The sequence below is a fragment of the Cherax quadricarinatus genome, chromosome 11, assembly GCF_038502225.1.
Source record: "Cherax quadricarinatus isolate ZL_2023a chromosome 11, ASM3850222v1, whole genome shotgun sequence".
NCBI classification, from domain to species: Eukaryota; Metazoa; Arthropoda; class Malacostraca; order Decapoda; family Parastacidae; genus Cherax; species Cherax quadricarinatus.
In genome coordinates this window covers 50,761,449-50,780,422 of record NC_091302.1, presented here as the reverse complement: position 1 = coordinate 50,780,422, position 18,974 = coordinate 50,761,449, and the positions used below count along the sequence as shown (strand labels likewise).

The window sequence follows — 18,974 nt, the reverse complement described above, 5'->3', positions numbered from 1 at the left end:
TGCTCGAGCTAAAACATTCTCTTGAGCGAATCTGGGCTAGGCTTGTCTGGTGTTAGCCTGGTCAACCAGGCTGTTGCTGCTGGCAGCCCGTTCGCTTGAATTAAAAAAAACTGAGATTTCCTACTGGCAAGCAAGAGGGAATGTTGTAAAGTCTTCAGATTATTAAGAAACAAGCGCTAGACTCGTATGGGATGGTAACATAGAGGCTACAGCGACTGCCACAACTTGCGCTAGTAGTCAAAACTTGTGAGATAAATATATACAGAGAGGAGCACCATAAGTGTCCGGGGCCCAAGACTGTTCAACAGCCTCCCATCAAGCATTAGGGGAATTACCAATAAACCCCTGGCTGCCTTCAAGAGAGAGTTGGACAGATACCTAAAGTCAGTGCCGGATCAGCCGGGCTGTGGCTCGTACGTTGGACTGCGTGCGGCCAGCAGTAACAGCCTAGTTGATCAGGCCCTGATCCATCGGGAGGCCTGGTCATGGACCGGGCCGCGGGGGCGCTGATCCCCGGAATAACCTCCAGGAGTACAAGCTGTATTACTGTACAGACAATACCCACTATAAACACTATACTCACTACAAACAATACAACAAACAATACAACAAACAATACTCACTGGTTGGTGTTGACACTGTTGAGTTCGTCCAGGAGAGAATCAACGGAGGGCCGCGATCCGTTGACCGTCCCGTTGGTGGCTGCTCCCGGTTCTGTTGGAAGAACGGAAACCACACGCTATTAGTGTTTTCAGTGGAAAGAACTAAATCCGTGTGGGTCAAAACACAGCCTGGGGGAAACGGGAGGCAATCAGGTTTGATCCGATGAATGTGAGTGGCAAGGGGTAGCACATTGCTGGTATTCCCACTGTTATATGTCTCAACACCATCAAACAACACAGGTATCTAGGTATCCTTCAAGTAACCCTCAAGTGTCTTTCAGGTAGCCCTTACGTGTCTTTCAGGTATCCCTCAAGTATCCTTCAGGTATCCCTCAAGTATCCTTCAGGTATCTCTCAAGTATCCTTCAGGTATCCCTCAAGTATTCCTCAAGTATCCTTCAGGTATCCCTCAAGTATCCTTCAGGTATCCCTCAAGTATCCTTCAGATACCCCTCTATCAGATATCCTTCAAGTGGTACCCACCATCCTCCAGCAAGTCCTTCCTCCTCTTTTGATTTCCCAAAAATTTGAGTCTGCCGGATACCACACATACACTGTCCAAAAATGTAATGTATAACTATGGTGGCGCCCGCCCTCCTTGGCATCTCCCGGTATGGCATCCTAGGTGGTGCCTGGGGCCAACACGGCATCACGGGCCACACCTCACCTTAAATACACCAATATTTACCCCCAGCTCGACTTTTCTAACTTAAATCTGGAGATTCACGCACGCCTATCAGTCTTCCAGGCTGGAGGATTTGGCTGTGTAGTGAGGTAGGTGTGTACTCACCTAATTGCACTCGCCTAATTGTGGTTGCAGGGGTCGAGATTCAGCTCCTGGCCCCGCCTCTTCACTGACCGCTACTGGGTCCTCCCTCTCCCTGCTCCATGAGCTTTATCATACCTCGTCTTAAAACTATGTATGGTTCCTGCCTCCACTACATCGCTTGCCAGACTATTCCACTTCCTAACAACTCTGTGGCTGAAGAAATACTTCCTAACATCCCTTTGACTCATCTGAGTCTTCAGCTTCCAATTGTGACCCCTTGTTTCTGTGTCCCATCTCTGGAACATCCTGTCTCTGTCCACCTTGTCTATTCCACGCAGTACTTTGCATGCCGTTATCATGTCTCCCCCGACCCTCCTGTCCTCCTGTGTCGTCGACCGATTTCCCTTAACCTTTCTTCGTAGGACATTCCCCTTAGCTCTGGAACTAGCCTTGTTGCAAACCTTTGGACTTTCTCTAATTTCTTGACGTGTTTAACCAGGAATAGGTTCCAAACTGGTGCTACGTACTCCAGTATGAGCCTGACGTACACAGTGTATAAAGTCTTCAACGATTCCTTACTGCGCGCGCGTGTGTGTGTGTGTATGCTTGTGCGTCTGTTCTTGGAAAGACTTCCCGTGATAAGACTGAGACAAGACCAACCACTCGGATAATGTCAAAATTCTTAACGGAGCTCAGCTGGAAGATGGAATATACTTCTGAACACTGGGAGAATGTATGTATGTGAGGTGTATTGAAGTATCTGTGGGGAAAAATGATCTGTGGAAACGGAGAAAGTTGCTGTACCAGAGTACAGTGGTTCCCAACACTTTTATACGAGTTTTGGACTTTCCAGCGAGAAGGAAGCTGGAGGCAGCAAAGATGTGTATGAGAACAATATGTGGTATATCGAGCAGAGAATTCTGAGAGGCACTTAAGTTCACCTGTCTTTTAATATCTTCACTTTTCCACTATAATCTATCTTGTCCATAATTACTATCGCATTTGTTTTGTCTGCTTTCGTAAAGTGAAGTCCAGGATCTTTTCTTAATTCATGGTATAACTTAACAGATCTTTGAGCATATTTGTGTTACAGAGGTCTGAGCACAGCTCACACCTCTGTAACACAATTGTCATTATATATATATAATATATATATATATATATATATATATATATATATATATATATATATATATATATATATATATATATATATATATATATATATTGGGGAAATGGAAAAGAATTCTTTCTTCATAAGCCAGGTGCTAGTAACCCCTTCTCCTTTATAAATTACTAACTTTAAAAACTTTAGTCTAAGCTAGGGTGATATATATATATATATATATATATATATATATATATATATATATATATATATATATATATATATATATATATATATATATATATATATATAATGTCGTGCCGAATAGGCAGAACTTGCGATCTTGGCTTAAATAGCAACGTTCATCTTGCCATATAAGACAAGCGAAAATTTGTGTATACAATAATTTCGCCAAAATCATTCTGAACCTAACGAAAAAAATATATTTCACTGTGTTTCTTTAGTGTTAAATTATTGTAAAGAAATCTAAAATATATTTAGTTGGGTTAGATTGCTCTTGTTATAAGGTTAGGTAAGTTTTCTAAGATTCTTTTGATGCAAAATTAAAATTTTTTACATTAATATTAATGAAAAATATATATCTTTAAACGTATAAGAGAAAATTTTCGAAAGGACTTAATTTTAAATGAGTTCTTGCTAATTGACCAGTTTTACATATTCGGCACGAATATGTAAAACTGGAGCGAAACAGAATGACTTCAAGAGTGTATCAGTCTGTAGTGGAAGGAAGGCGGGGTAGGGGTCGGCCTAGGAAGGGTTGGAGGGAGGGGGTAAAGGAGGTTTTGTGTGCGAGGGGCTTGGACTTCCAGCAGGCATGCGTGAGCGTGTTTGATAGGAGTGAATGGAGACAAATGGTTTTTAATACTTGACGTGCTGTTGGAGTGTGAGCAAAGTAACATTTATGAAGGGATTCAGGGAAACCGGCAGGCCGGACTTGAGTCCTGGAGATGGGAAGTACAGTGCCTGCACTCTGAAGGAGGGGTGTTAATGTTGCAGTTTGGAAACTGTAGTGTAAAGCACCCTTCTGGCAAGACAGTGATGGAGTGAATGATGGTGAAAGTTTTTCTTTTTCGGGCCACCCTGCCTTGGTGGGAATCGGCCAGTGTGATAATAAATATATATATATATATATATATATATATATATATATATATATATATATATATATATATATATATATATATATATATATATCCTAGGTAGTAAGTTGTTAAACAGCAACCACCCAGGGAGGTACTACCGTCCTGCCAAGTGAGTGTAAAACAAAAGCCTGTAATTGTTTTACACGATGGTAGGATTGCTGGTGTCTTTTTTTTTTATGTCTCATACACATGCAAGATTTCAGGTATATCTTGCTACTTCTACTTACACTTATGTCACACTACACATACATGTACAAGCATATATATACACACCCCTTTGGGTTTTCTTCTATTTTCTTTCTAGTTCTTGTTCTTGTTTATTTCCTCTTACCTCCATGGGGAAGTGGAACAGAATTCTTCCTCCGTAAGCCATGCGTGTTGTAAAAAGCGACTAAAATGCCGGAAGCAAGGGGCTAGTAACCCCTTCTCATGTATATATTACTAAATGTAAAAGGCGAAACTTTCGTTTTTCCTTTTGGGCCACCCTGCCTCGGTGGGATACTGCCGGTTTGTTGAAAGAAAGAAATATATAAACTAATGCTGCGGGGGTGGTGATCCCAAAAATAATTTACATAAAAAAATAGAGTTTAGTTGTTGATATTCACATTGTTGAGTATGTGGAGCAGGTGTCAACACTGTGTTGTTTACTCTCGCTTCTCCACTTCCTGTTCTTCCACCTGGAGATCCACCCAGATACAAACTGCCAACATATTTACTACCCCTCCACACATTCTATTATTATAATTATTATTTTAGGAGTAATATAATTTTGTTACTTTACTGGTGTCTCTGTATGTGGTAAACTTCATGGTTGTGTGTGTGTACTCAGTTGTGGTTGCGGGGGTCGAGTCACAGCTCTTGTCTGTGTGTGTGTGTGTGTGTGTGTGTGTGTGTGTGTGTGTGTGTGTGTGTGTGTGTGTGTGTGTGTGTGTGTGTGTGTGTGTGTGTGTATGTGTGTGTGTGACGAGCACTGAACTACACATTTTCAATGACAAGCAGGCCTGTCCAAGGTACTAGAAAGTAGACTAAGACCATAAATGTACTAGAAAAAGGTAAAATAACGATACTAGAAAATAAAATAGGTACTAGGTGATCTAGAGTCCATCTTCATGACTTCAGAGATCACGCAGCTCTTAGATACACGATAGTGTGTACATGATTTAGACCACCGACAAGTTGATAATTTAGACCACCGACAAGTTGATAATTTAGACCACCGACAAGTTGATAATTTAGACCACCGACAAGTTGATAATTTAGACCACCGACAAGTTGATAATTTAGATCCATGTGCAACAGTTACGTATCTTTATTCTGAAACGTTTCGCCTACACAGTAGGCTTCTTCAGTCAAGTACAGAAGAGTTGGCAGAAACAGTATAGATGTGAAGTCGATGTAATCAGTTCATCAGTCTTATCCTGACTGATGGACTGATTACCTCTATCTCCTGATCTTCACTGTTCTTTATTGTATTGGACTGATGAAGTCTGTGGCGCAACGTTTCCACAAAGATACCCGAGTGTTCCACAGTGTCTAATATATACGACAGAATAGGAATAAATCAGGAAAGGAAGCTTTACGGCAGTAAGTATACCGAACCAGACAGAGGACACTGGATAATATACGCAGGTTCAAAACTAGGCATGACCCCACTTGCCAGAAATCGGTAAAGTTGGTCGATGATAATTAAGACTGATCATAGGATAGAATTCAAACCCTAAAAGAACACACACAGCATGATCACACACACACACACACACACACACACACACACACACACACACACACACACACACACACACACACACACACACACACACACACACACACACACCTGTGCACAAGTTACGAGGGTTGGAAACGCCTTTGTTACAAACTATTTATGCTGGCTATTTCCATTTTCACTCCTAAGAAAATAAATACAATTCGCTGTGTGTGTGTTCTCATCTATTTATGTTTGCGAGTGTTGAGCTCCAGCTCTGGACTCCCACCTGATAAATTTAACTTGGTACAGTTATTTCTGCCTCATGGCTTAACAGGTTTATATTTAAAATCATGTGGAAGAAAGCACAATAAAACAGGAGATTGCAAATATAAAAAAAAACCACAGTCAAAATAGGAAAAACCTGAGCGCTTTCATGTGTTGACACACATCTTCAGGTGAACAGCAGAGGCAAAAGCATGATATACCTTGTACCTTTGAAGAGCTTCGAGAGTTTCACTACCTTCAGAGCCCGGTCATGGGCCACAACATATTTCAAATTTGTGTTCTGGTATGTATAAACTTGGCATTTTTATAGTTCAGAAGAATGTTCATAATATTTAAGGTGAAAATATTTTGGAAGATCAAAGACACATGTGCAATAGTTGGGTATCTTTATTGATGAAACGTTTCGCCTACACAGTAAGCTTCTTCAGTCAAATACAAAGGGAGTAGCAGTAATGAAATAAAGATATAATCAGTCCATCAGGGACTGACCACCTCAAATACTTTTTCTCCAAGGTTGATGGACTGATTACATCTTTAATTCACATTACTACTGCTCCCTCTATATTTGACTGAAGAAGCCTACTGTGTAGGCGAAACATTTCATCAATAGAGATACCCAACTGTTTTGCACATGTGTCTTAATCTTCAACTTGTTGGTATTTTACACCATTATCAACAAAAACATTATTCACAAAATTAGTGTGTGTTGTTTACCATGAGAATAATTTAACTTAATATAGGACAAACACACGTACGTGTGGTTTAGGTTGTTCGGGACGGGTTTATGTGAGGCGTCACCTTAGGGTTTAATATATAAAATATGCTTCTCCTGCCTCTTCTTCCTATATCCTCTGAAGATAAGTCAACTGTAGATATAAATCCAGATGTACTCCTTTTAACCCTTTTGGGGCTCTAGCTCCTACGCCTTGTGTGTATCCATTGTTCTACTCTGCACAGGATGTACAATAAACTAACCACTTTGGTGACAAAATCTAATCTAAAAATCTCTAAAGATGTGTAGGCACATGAAAGCTCTCAGGTTTTATATCCTATTTTCACTGTGGTATATTTTAAGATCATACAGTGTGTCAGCCTTTACTCCCTTTCTGGAGTATACCTGGAGGGTGTTCCGGGGGTCAACGCCCCCGGGGCCCGATCCTCGACCAGGCCTCCCGGTGGATCAGAGTCTGATCAACCAGGCTGTTGCTGCTGATCGCACGTAGTCTAATATACGAACCACAGTCCGGCTGATCGGGCACTGACTTTAGGTATCTGTCCAGCTCCCTCTTGAAGACAACCAGAGGTCTATTGGTAATCCCCCTTATTGCTGGTGGGAGGTTGTTGAACAGTCTTGGGCCCCGGACACTTATTGTGTTTTATCTTAGTATACTCATGGCACTCCCGCTTTACATTGGGAAAATGTTTCTCTCGTAGGGAGTGATTCTGTGTGCACATTCGGGACCAGTCCCTCTAGAATTTTCAATGTGTAGATTATGATGCATGTTTCTCGCCTGCGTTCCACGGAGTACAGGTCAAGGGACTTCAAACGTTTCCAGAAATTAAGGTGCTTGATTGAGCTAATACATGCAGTGAAAGTTCTCTGTACATTCTCTAGATCTGCAATTACGCCTGCTTTGAATGGGGTTGTTAGTGTACAGCAGCATTCCAGCCTAGAGAAAAGTGAATTTAAAAGGATCATCAGTGGCATGGTATGCCTTCTACAGGTTCTCATTGTCCAACCTATGATTTTCCTCGAAAATACAATAATGACACCGCTGTGATCCTTAAAGGTGAGATCCTCTGACATTAACACTCCCAGGTCCTTCACATTATATTTTTCCTGTATTATGTGGTTAGCATTTGTTGTATACTACTAGCTATTATTTTCTCAAGCTTTCCATAACGGAATAACCGAAATTTGTTCTCAATGAACATCAAATTGTTTTCCGTGGCCCACTGGAAAACTTGTTTAAGTTTGGAAATTCACTTCCCTCAATGGATGACAGTCTCAAGAAGATTCTGGTATCGTCTGCAAAGGAAGACACGTTGTTATGGTTTACATCTCTGTCAGATATGAGGAGGAAAATAATGGGAGTGACCTCATTCCTCTCACAAGTTGTTGTTGTCGACGACTGGAAAACCGACTTCCGCATGACTTGATAAACTCGATGACTCAGTCCTCCATTAAGAGCATAATAAAACCAGTTGTGCAGGAATGGTATATAATACCGACAAGATGAAATTAAGACACATGTGCAACATCTGGGTATCTTTATTGTAGACGTTTCGCCATCCATTGGCTTTATCAATACAAATTCCAGGACATAACTTGAAGACAGTAGAACTATGTACAGAAGATGAGGTAATCAGGCCCTCAACCTTGGAGTTGGTGTGAAGAGCACCGTAGTCGTGGAGATTCTGAAGCAGAAGCAAGGAGCCTGGCGCTTATATACTAACGTCAGGTGTAGCAGACGAGGGCATAGCCACTGGTAAGCAGGATTCCCCAGTGGATGTAGGTCCTACCCAAAGAGATGGGTTAGTTGTAGTTGTCGTAGTCGTGAAAGTTATGCACATGTCCTCAGAATCAAGATTCCATGATGTTGCAGTGTCTGGCCAGGCTCCTTGCTTCTGCTTCAGAATCTCCACGACTACGGTGCTCTTCACACCAACTCCAAGGTTGAGGGACTGATTACCTCATCTTCTGTATATAGTTCTACTGTCTTCAAGTTATGTCCTAGAATTTGTATTGATAAAGCCACTGGATGGCGAAACGTCTACAATAAAGATAACCAGATGTTGCACATGTGTCTTAATTTCATCATAATAAAACCATACAGAAGACTGGGAAATATTTTTTTCTCAAGCGTAACTGAGTAAGAGATGTAGGCAAATACCATACACAGTTTCAAGTGTTGGCATGATCGGGGCCTAGAGGTCAGGAATTGATTAATTCGACCATAATTATTTATAAAAAGGCGAACACCAAGAGCTGTGACTCTAGTAAACACAAGGAAAACTCAACTGCAAAGTCCTGAAGGTCAGCATGCACTGATCACACAAGAGTGGTCCCGCAATCGAACCCTAAGGTAAGACATGTGGACAAGTCTCTGTACACTTGATGACTTTGTTCTCCATGCAGTAACTCGATACTTTGGTGTAAGTTGAGGGTTGTGTGGCGTCTCATGGGAAGGATGGGGGGGGGGAGGGACAAACTTGCACTAATAAAGAAGACGTGACACCAGCAACACAGTTCTGCTCTTGTAATAACAAATAAATAATTCATTGGTAATCACACCTACAGAACCTTTGTGTGAGTCCATAGCAAACATCTTCAACAAGGTACTCAAGACAGGGCAGCTTCCACACAACTGGGAGGTATGTATCCCTGCCTGCTGCAGTGCTTCTCTCTTATGTTTGTATGTTCTTATCTACAAGCAAGTGAACAAACAGGAAACACTGAGATGGGATGCTTTATTAGCGAAAAACAAACCAGATTTAGGAACAGGAAATGTTATCTTACTACACTACTAATAATCACACAGAGGGAATCATAAAAGAGACCTCAGTACATAAATTATCCCCGTGTACGAGGTATATGACCAGAGCTTTGGTAAGGTGGGGGAGGAGGAAGGATGGGTAATGATGGAAATATGGGAAAGGGTTCGGGGGGTGGAGGGGGATGTGGGGTTATAAAGGTAAGTGGCCTAACCACTTTGGCATAATTTATATAAGTGTGTGTGTATGTGTTATTCATCAATCAATCAATTTTATTTCTTTGCAAGTAGTACATTGAGATTAATGTATTTACAATAATGAGTTGAAGTGCAAAGAACCACTATCATACCTAGACATTATGGCCAGACTTAATGGCTTACTGACTACTGAATTCTAAAGAAATTTATCATAGTTTAAGTTGTACAATAGTTTCAAGAGTAAATATTTAAATTATATTATATGAATATAACATAGGGATTTGCTGAAAGTTTACAGTATGAGAATGTTACAACTGGGTGTAGGGCAGTACTGTTTTGAGTAGGTATTTATACTAGTATGTAGTATTAGTCAGTGTATGAACTTGGGCATCTAGTCTTGAAGTTTTAAGATTTAGGTAATTGGGAGATTTTTGGGTAAAGTTAAATATTGAGTATTTAGTCTAGGGTGAGTAAGTGGCTTTTGAGAAGAGTCTTAAACTGATTTTCAGACCTGGTTACTTTAGTATTTTCTGGTAATGAATTCCAAATTTTGGGGCCCTTTATGTGCATAGAGATTTTACAGTGTGTGATATAGACACGAGGTACATCAAAAAGAGATCTGTGTCTTGTGTTATGGTCATGTGTCCTGTTAAGACTGGTGAGAAGTTTGAGTGGAGGGTTTGTGTTTGAGTGTAGTGTTCTATGTATATAGTAGGTACATGAATAAGTATGGATGTTCTTAATGGTAAGCAGATTTAGACTTTTGAATACTGGTGGAGTATGCTGTCGCGAGTGGGAATTTATCATTCTGACTGCAACCTTTTGCTGGGTTATTAGTGGTCTTAGGTGATTTAATGTTCTTGATCCCCATGCACACATTAGATTCGTAAGATAGGTATACCTCCTGCCCATCAGTTGCACACAGTTATACCAGTTGTATACCAGCATGCCACTGAGTTAGAAGAATGCATACTATTTGCAACAGCCTTTGTTTTCTCTCCCCGTGTGTGAGCACCAAGTTTTAACACGCACAGGAGTTGTGCTTGTTACAGGTGAGGCTGCAACGTGCAGATGTAACACAAAAATGGAACACGAGGGGTAATGTGTGACACGTGATTAGTGAAACAACAAACAGAGGAAGACACGCAGAGCTATACTTGGAGGTGTTCCAGTGTCTTCTGCTGCTGCTGCTGCTACTGCTGCTGCCAGGTATCCTGCCTTGTGACCTGCTTGCTATACACACACACACACACACACACACACACACACACACACACACACACACACAGTGCAGCATACGATAAAAGAAATCGCAAATACCAGCTAAGAAAAAATGGTCGTAGGTAAAAAATCACAGCAGACACATCAGGGAAAGTAAACATATATCGTATAACTTGAGCAGCATATGTAAGACTAACGAACTTCAGAACAACACGACCCTGAACACACGACCCTGAACACACGACCCTGAACACACGACCCTGAACACAACCCTTCAGAACAACACTCACGACCCTGAACACACGACCCTGAACACACGACCCTGAACACACGACCCTGAACACACGACCCTGAACACACGACCCTGAACACACGACCCTGAACACACGACCCTGAACACACGACCCTGAACACAACCTTTCAGAACAACACTCACGACCCTGAACTCACGACCCTGAACACACGACCCTGAACACAACCCTTCAGAATAACACTCACGACCCTGAACACACAACCCTTCAGAATAACACTCACGACCATGAACACACAACCCTTCAGAACAACACTCACGACCCTGAACACAACCCTTCAGAATAACACTCACGACCATGAACACAACCCTTCAGAATAACACTCACGACCCTGAACTCACAACCCTTCAGAACAACACTCACGACCATGAACACAACCCTTCAGAATAACACTCACGACCATGAACACAACCCTTCAGAACAACACTCACGACCATGAACACAACCCTTCAGAATAACACTCACGACCCTGAACACAACCCTTCAGAATAACACTCACGACCATGAACACAACCCTTCAGAATAACACTCACGACCATGAACACAACCCTTCAGAACAACACTCACGACCATGAACACACAACCCTTCAGAACAACACTCACGACCCTGAACACAACCCTTCAGAATAACACTCACGACCCTGAACACAACCCTTCAGAATAACACTCACGACCATGAACACAACCCTTCAGAACAACACTCACGACCATGAACACACAACCCTTCAGAACAACACTCACGACCCTGAACACAACCCTTCAGAATAACACTCACGACCATGAACACAACCCTTCAGAATAACACTCACGACCCTGAACTCACAACCCTTCAGAACAACACTCACGACCATGAACACACAACCCTTCAGAACAACACTCACGACCATGAACACACAACCCTTCAGAACAACACTCACGACCATGAACACACAACCCTTCAGAACAACACTCACGACCATGAACACACAACCCTTCAGAACAACACTCACGACCATGAACACACAACCCTTCAGAATAACACTCACGACCCTGAACTCACAACCCTTCAGAACAACACTCACGACCATGAACACACAACCCTTCAGAATAACATTCACGACCATGAACACAACCCTTCAGAACAACACTCACGACCATGAACACACAACCCTTCAGAATAACACTCACGACCCTGAACACACAACCCTTCAGAACAACACTCACGACCATGAACACACAACCCTTCAGAATAACACTCACGACCATGAACAAACAACCCTTCAGAATAACACTCATGACCCTGAACACACAACCCTTCAGAACAACACTCACGACCATGAACACACAACCCTTCAGAATAACACTCACGACCCTGAACTCACAACCCTTCAGAACAACACTCACGACCATGAACACACAACCCTTCAGAACAACACTCACGACCATGAACACACAACCTTTCAGAACAACAATCACGACCCTGAACACAACCCTTCAGAATAACACTCACGACCATGAACACACAACCCTTCAGAATAACACTCACGACCATGAACACACAACCCTTCAGAATAACACTCACGACCATGAACACACAACCCTTCAGAACAACACTCACGACCATGAACACACAACCCTTCAGAACAACACTCACGACCCTGAACACAACCCTTCAGAATAACACTCACGACCATGAACACAACCCTTCAGAATAACACTCACGACCATGAACACACAACCCTTCAGAACAACACTCACGACCCTGAACACACAACCCTTCAGACCAACACTCACGACCCTGAACACACAACCTTTCATACCAACATTCAAGACCCTGAACACACAACCTTTCAGAACAACACTCACGACCCTGAACACACAACCCTTCAGAACAACACTCACGACCCTGAACACACAACCCTTCAGAACAACACTCACGACCCTGAACACACAACCCTTCAGAACAACACTCACGACCCTGAACACACAACCCTTCAGAACAACACTCACGACCCTGAACACACAACCTTTCATACCAACATTCAAGACCCTGAACACACAACCTTTCAGATCAACACTCACGACCATGAACACACAACCCTTCAGAACAACACTCACGACCATGAACACACAACCCTTCAGAACAACACTCACGACCCTGAACACAACCCTTCAGAATAACACTCACGACCATGAACACAACCCTTCAGAATAACACTCACGACCATGAACACACAACCCTTCAGATCAACACTCACGACCCTGAACACACAACCCTTCAGAACAACACTCACGACCATGAACACAACCCTTCAGAATAACACTCACGACCATGAACACAACCCTTCAGAATAACACTCACGACCATGAACACACAACCCTTCAGAACAACACTCACGACCCTGAACACAACCCTTCAGAATAACACTCACGACCCTGAACACAACCCTTCAGAATAACACTCACGACCCTGAACACAACCCTTCAGAATAACACTCACGACCATGAACACAACCCTTCAGAATAACACTCACGACCATGAACACACAACCCTTCAGAACAACACTCACGACCCTGAACACAACCCTTCAGAACAACACTCACGACCCTGAACACACAACCTTTCAGACCAACACTCACGACCCTGAACACACAACCTTTCATACCAACATTCAAGACCCTGAACACACATCCCTTTCAGAACACTCACGACCCTGAACACACAACCCTTCAGACCAGTATACACGACACATCTTAATAATCAACAATTAACTAAGGAGTCTCAGTGTGGAGCCCCACCTTATCAAGCTCATTCAATAAATCGAAAAGAAAGTCTAAAGATTTTCAACAAGATTTCTTTTCCAGAGCTAAAAGGGACTGCAATACGCGGAGAAGACATTGAAAACTAAACCTGACGGGAACAAAGTGGAAGCCGAAGACGAGCACGTGCCATAATTACATACAACTTACGACCAAAAAAAATAAAGAAGCGCCAGTGGTATGGTGCCCAGAACTAAAAGAAGATCAGAAATATGCCACAAAAATCCAGAACTCACTAAAAAAAAAAATCCAGAAATAAGCCTCAAAACAGATTTCAGAGTAAACAAATGTAAACTACAAAACTCAAAGGCACTGGAACTGTCGTTGTTGTAAGAGAGAGAAAAAACTGGATACATGATATCTACCGCACGTATTAAGTAAATAAAAGACTGAGGCACAACGGACAAGGATTTCTTAGAATCACCAACAAAAAGCACAAGAAGCTGCTTGTGATATACCTGTGACAGGTTTCGAGAATTCTCCGACCCTGGTAACCCGGCTTGGGACCTGACTTCCCTTCTGACTGCCTATTCAACTATGCTGTTGTTTTTGGCGATCCACAAAGCCGTGACAGCCTAGTTATTCTGCCAGCGCAGGTAGCGCGTCCGTTTGAAAACGACAACAATATTTGTCTAAAATACATTCTCTAATTGCTAAAAACCAGTACAAAAGGGATATAATAAATCTTCAGAGAGAGACTGTCAGGTGTAACTAACTCAAAAGAGGAAGAGCGAGCTACAATTATTGAAAACTGTAAAAAAATTAAACGAGAGAAATTTATTAGAGAAGACGGGTCACCACGCGCCATCATCCCTGCAGCTAAAAGTGGGTCAGTAAACAACCAATACCTTGTCACTACATCCTAGTGACATCACCTGGCGCCATCTTCCTGGTGCCATGCACAGCCTTTGTTTTATGGCACCGTCTTGGTGCCACGGGCCATTAACGGATGCTACCACCTGTCAACATCATCCTAGTGATCACATGCCTACAACACGCTAGTACAAATAATTCAGAACATGGCGTGCTTAAGACCCAGCTACTAGGGCACCAACATATTGTTAACAACTTAGGCAAGCGTTTACCTCGGCTGCAGACGTCGACACAGATCTGGGAGTTGGCGCACACACAAGCACTAACAAAATATGGTGGCCAAACTGAATGGGTGTGACGGAACGCACCATTTATGCTATACCTTCTCCCTTGAAGACACCACAGATGGGACTGAAAATTTATGGGAGCCATAATGAGTAAGTTAAGTAGAAGACACATGTGCAACAGTTGGGTATCTTTATTCCGAAACGTTTGGCCTACATAGTAGGCTTCTTTAGTTGAGTACAGAAGAGTTAGCAAAAAACAGAGAAGACGTAATCAGTCCGTCACCCTCGAAGACGTAGTTTTGAGGTGGTCAGTCCCTTAGCCCTCAGGCTGAGAGACTGACTACTTCAAAACTTCGTCTTCAAGGGTAATGGACTGATTACATCGTCTTCTCTACTGCTTCTGCTAACTCTTCTGTACTCGACTGAAGAAGCTTACTGTGTAGGCCAAACGTTTCGAAATAAAGCTACCTAACTGTTGCACATGTCTTGTCAACCTGTCGATACTGTATACCATTCGCATATTCAGTAAGTTAAGTAATTAACAGCAATGTTGTGAGAAGCCGCGGCTTCTCACATTACTACTAAGTTAGCAGCGATGTTGTGGGGAGCCGCGGCTTCTCACAATACTACTAAGTTAGCAGCAATGTTGTGGGGAGCCGCGGCTTCTCACTATACTACTAAGTTAGCAGCAATGTTGTGGGGATCCGCGGCTTCTCACATTACTACTAAGTTAGCAGCGATGTTGTGAGAAGCCGCGGCTTCTCACATTACTACTAGGGGTTCGTTCTGATGACTATAGCTCCGGTTATTCTTTAGGATAGATGCAGAGTTCTTGATGCTACCCTAGGATGACTGGTGGCACAGTTTTCTTGTGAGAAAAGTGGAGAGTTTGTGAAGCTTTCTTCTCCTGACGACTGCAACTCCAATCTTAACAACATAAGAATGGAGGAACACTGCAGCAGGCCTAATGGCCCATACTTGGCATGTCCTTCTCAAACCTCAAACCAAAATTTTTGACAGTTGCCCTCAAATATTTGTTAAGTTATACCATGAATTAAGGAAAGATCCTGGACTTCACCTTACGAAACAGACAGAGCAAATGTGATAGTAATTATGGACAAGGTAGAAAATAGTGGAAAAATGAAAATATTATTAGAAGACGGGGAACTTAGGTGCCCCTTGAGAGTCCTTCAACCATTGTTTAGCATAACTTGCCATGCCTAAACACGCTGTGACTGCATACAGTACGTGTGGATATGTACGCACAAGCATAAATACGTGTGTGCAGATGTGTACGTGCGAACACCAAACAATTTATTAACACTATACAATGAACCATACAGTCAGTTACCACCATACAATGAACCATGCAGTCAGTTACCACCATACAATGAACCATACAGTCTGTAACCACCGTACAATGCATGTTACAGTAACAAAGATTTTGCGGCGTACCATGGGACGGCACAATAGCTACAGACAAATGGAAATATTCACCCCATCTTGACACAAATCCAAAGCGAACCTTTACACCTGGTTGCTGCAGAGACCGTGTGGTTGCTAGGTAGGTCACCTGCTTACACAGTCTATATAAATATCGCTATGTAAAGCACAGTGACGGCGCTATATAAATCAAAGCAACGGTTCAGCGTAGATTAGTGATGACGTGAGATTAACTATAGCTTAGGCGCGCCTCTGGCAAGACAGTAATGGAGTGAATGATGATGAAAGTGTTTCTTCTTTTTCGGGTCACCCTGCCTCGGTGGGAAACGACCAATGTGGTAATAAAAAAAAACTAAAAATAATGAGATATACATACGTCCGAGTTCCGTTCCGAGGGCCGGTCGGATCTCGAAATGCAGGGATGTCGGAACTGATATACCTTTGATTGTCAGCATAGTTGCTGATCCCCTTATATGTGTTATATAGATTAGCCGAGTATCATAGTACCATCCATGTGCTTTACATAGAAGATCCCTTAGGCCTGTGACTGTACTTGAGGCAGTGAGACGAGCTGCCTCGCTCTCAGTCGGCGTATAGACATCCAGGCAGTGACACGGCAGGCTGGACTCATCCCTTCCTTACCACAGTCTGACAATATATATATATCGTTACCATCCAACAAGTGTGTCTACCTTCAACCCTCGTTATTTCCTTAAGAACCCCTACGACATGATGAGTTCCGAGAGTCTACTCCCGGAGCCCGGCCATGGGCCAGGCTCGAATTGTTAAAATGACATGTAGAAGTCTTACTCCAACAACAATCTTTTAACTCAATAAATTTCTATCATGATTGTTTTTTTATTTATTTTTAATCAACCTGATGCTCCTTACATCAAGTAACATTCATAGGCTTCACGAATAAAAATGCTGTACGGAATGTAGCCTAGGCTAGGCCTATCAATTTTCTTGTTACTCATTATTTCAATATTGTTACATTCTTAATATTTTTATAATTTTAACACAGTACAGCAAATTTATCATTTTTTATTTTCTATTTTATCATAAAACATCATTCTGTATTTATGTACGTATATTTTTTATTTTTCTGAATTATAAAGTATTTTTGTCGCTCGTATGTACAAATGTACGTAAGTCGTATACGTACACACACACAAACACACACACACACACACACACACACACACACACAGCTTGACAGATACCTAAAGTCAGTACCGGATCAGCCGGGCTATGGTTCGTACGTTGGACTACGTGCGGCCAGCAGTAACAGCCTCGTTGATAGGCCTTGATCCACCAGGAGGCCTGGTCATGGCCCAGGCCTCCGAGGCGTTGATCCCCGAAATACCCGCCAGGTAGAGTACTGTATACCTTCTATTATATCACAATGTGAGTGTAATCTTTGTTACATCAAAATAACACTAAACTTGAAGCCCGAGTGAGAACCCCACACACACCCACACCTCCACCCCCCACACACACCCACACCTCCACACCCCCTCCAAAAAAAAACTTATCAGGAAAGCTAGTGTATAAATATTTTCTATACTACCGGACAGTCTAAAATAACCAGGAGGAGGAGAAGCAGCTGTAAGAATACAGCCCAGACTGTCATTCATTCATTCAGGGAATTAAGGGAAGACAACACACGCTACCACAGACCAAAATACTCCCAAGGAGAGACTGTCATGTAAATATAGTTCGTCATGTAGTGTATTTACCGCCCAAATAAACAGGTTGACGGGCCAATAATATCCCGAGGCGGCGACAAACCGCTGCACGTAGATCAAGACACTGTATTTCCGCTTATTTATGAGCCAAACACTGTTTACGTGGACACCTTTGATATACCTTTGATGAGTTCCGAGTGTCTTTTTTCTCCTAGAGCCCGGCCATGGGCCAGGCTGGTCTAAAGCTAACGTTTTTAAAAAATGTTATACCGACGAGATGTGAAACATAAGATATACATGGACCTGGAGTCGCTTCTGGAGGTCACTGCCCCCGCGGCTAGGTCTCAAACCAGGCCTCCTGGTTGCTGGCCAAATTAATCAAGCTGTTAGTGCTCGCCGGCCGCAGTCCAACGTATGCACCATAACCCAGCTGATCAGGAACTGTTTTGAGGAATCTGTCAAGTTCCCTCTTGAAGACAGCTAGGGGATTCTTTGTAATCCCTGCTATGCACGAAGGGAGGGTGTTGCAGAGTCGTGGTCCCTTAACACTTATCGAGTTTTCGCTCTCTCTGTACTCATCTCTCCCCTGCTTAACAGACGGTATCCTGTATCGCCTGTAAAGCTTGTGTTTATAAACAGTAATTTCGGTGTAAAGGTTTTGGGACCACTCCCTCTAGTATCGTCCAGGTGTAGATTATAAAGTATCTCTGTCGCCTACGATCTAAGGAGTACAGTTCTAAGGACTTCTATCGCTCCCAGTAATTAAGGTGCTTGACTGAGTTTATACCAGCTGTAAAGGTCTTGTGTGCATTTTTCAGCTCAGCAATTTCGCCTGTCTTGAGGGCCGTTAATACGCAGCAATATTCCAGCCTCAAGAGGAGTGACCTGAAAACTATCATCCCTGGCTTGGTATCTCTTGTTTGGAAGACCATTTATTTAGGAAAACGTATCGCCACGAGAGTGAAGAAGCCACTCGTGGCGAAACGTTTCCTTTAATATATCGCCGTTTTAACTATATATATTTAAGC

General features: G+C 42.5%; 1 protein-coding gene across 12 annotated transcripts in view; it reads right to left on the bottom strand.

Annotated features, from left to right (window-relative positions):
- The window catches only part of Pax (paxillin), a 216,670-nt gene that overhangs the window by 72,334 nt on the left and 125,362 nt on the right, over positions 1 to 18,974 (bottom strand). For all 12 annotated transcript variants that reach the window (XM_053775026.2, XM_053775030.2, XM_053775022.2 and 9 more), the window contains one exon: positions 624 to 714. In XM_053775026.2, the coding sequence (XP_053631001.1) occupies positions 624 to 714 (91 nt within the window). The remainder of the gene's footprint in view (positions 1 to 623; positions 715 to 18,974) is intronic.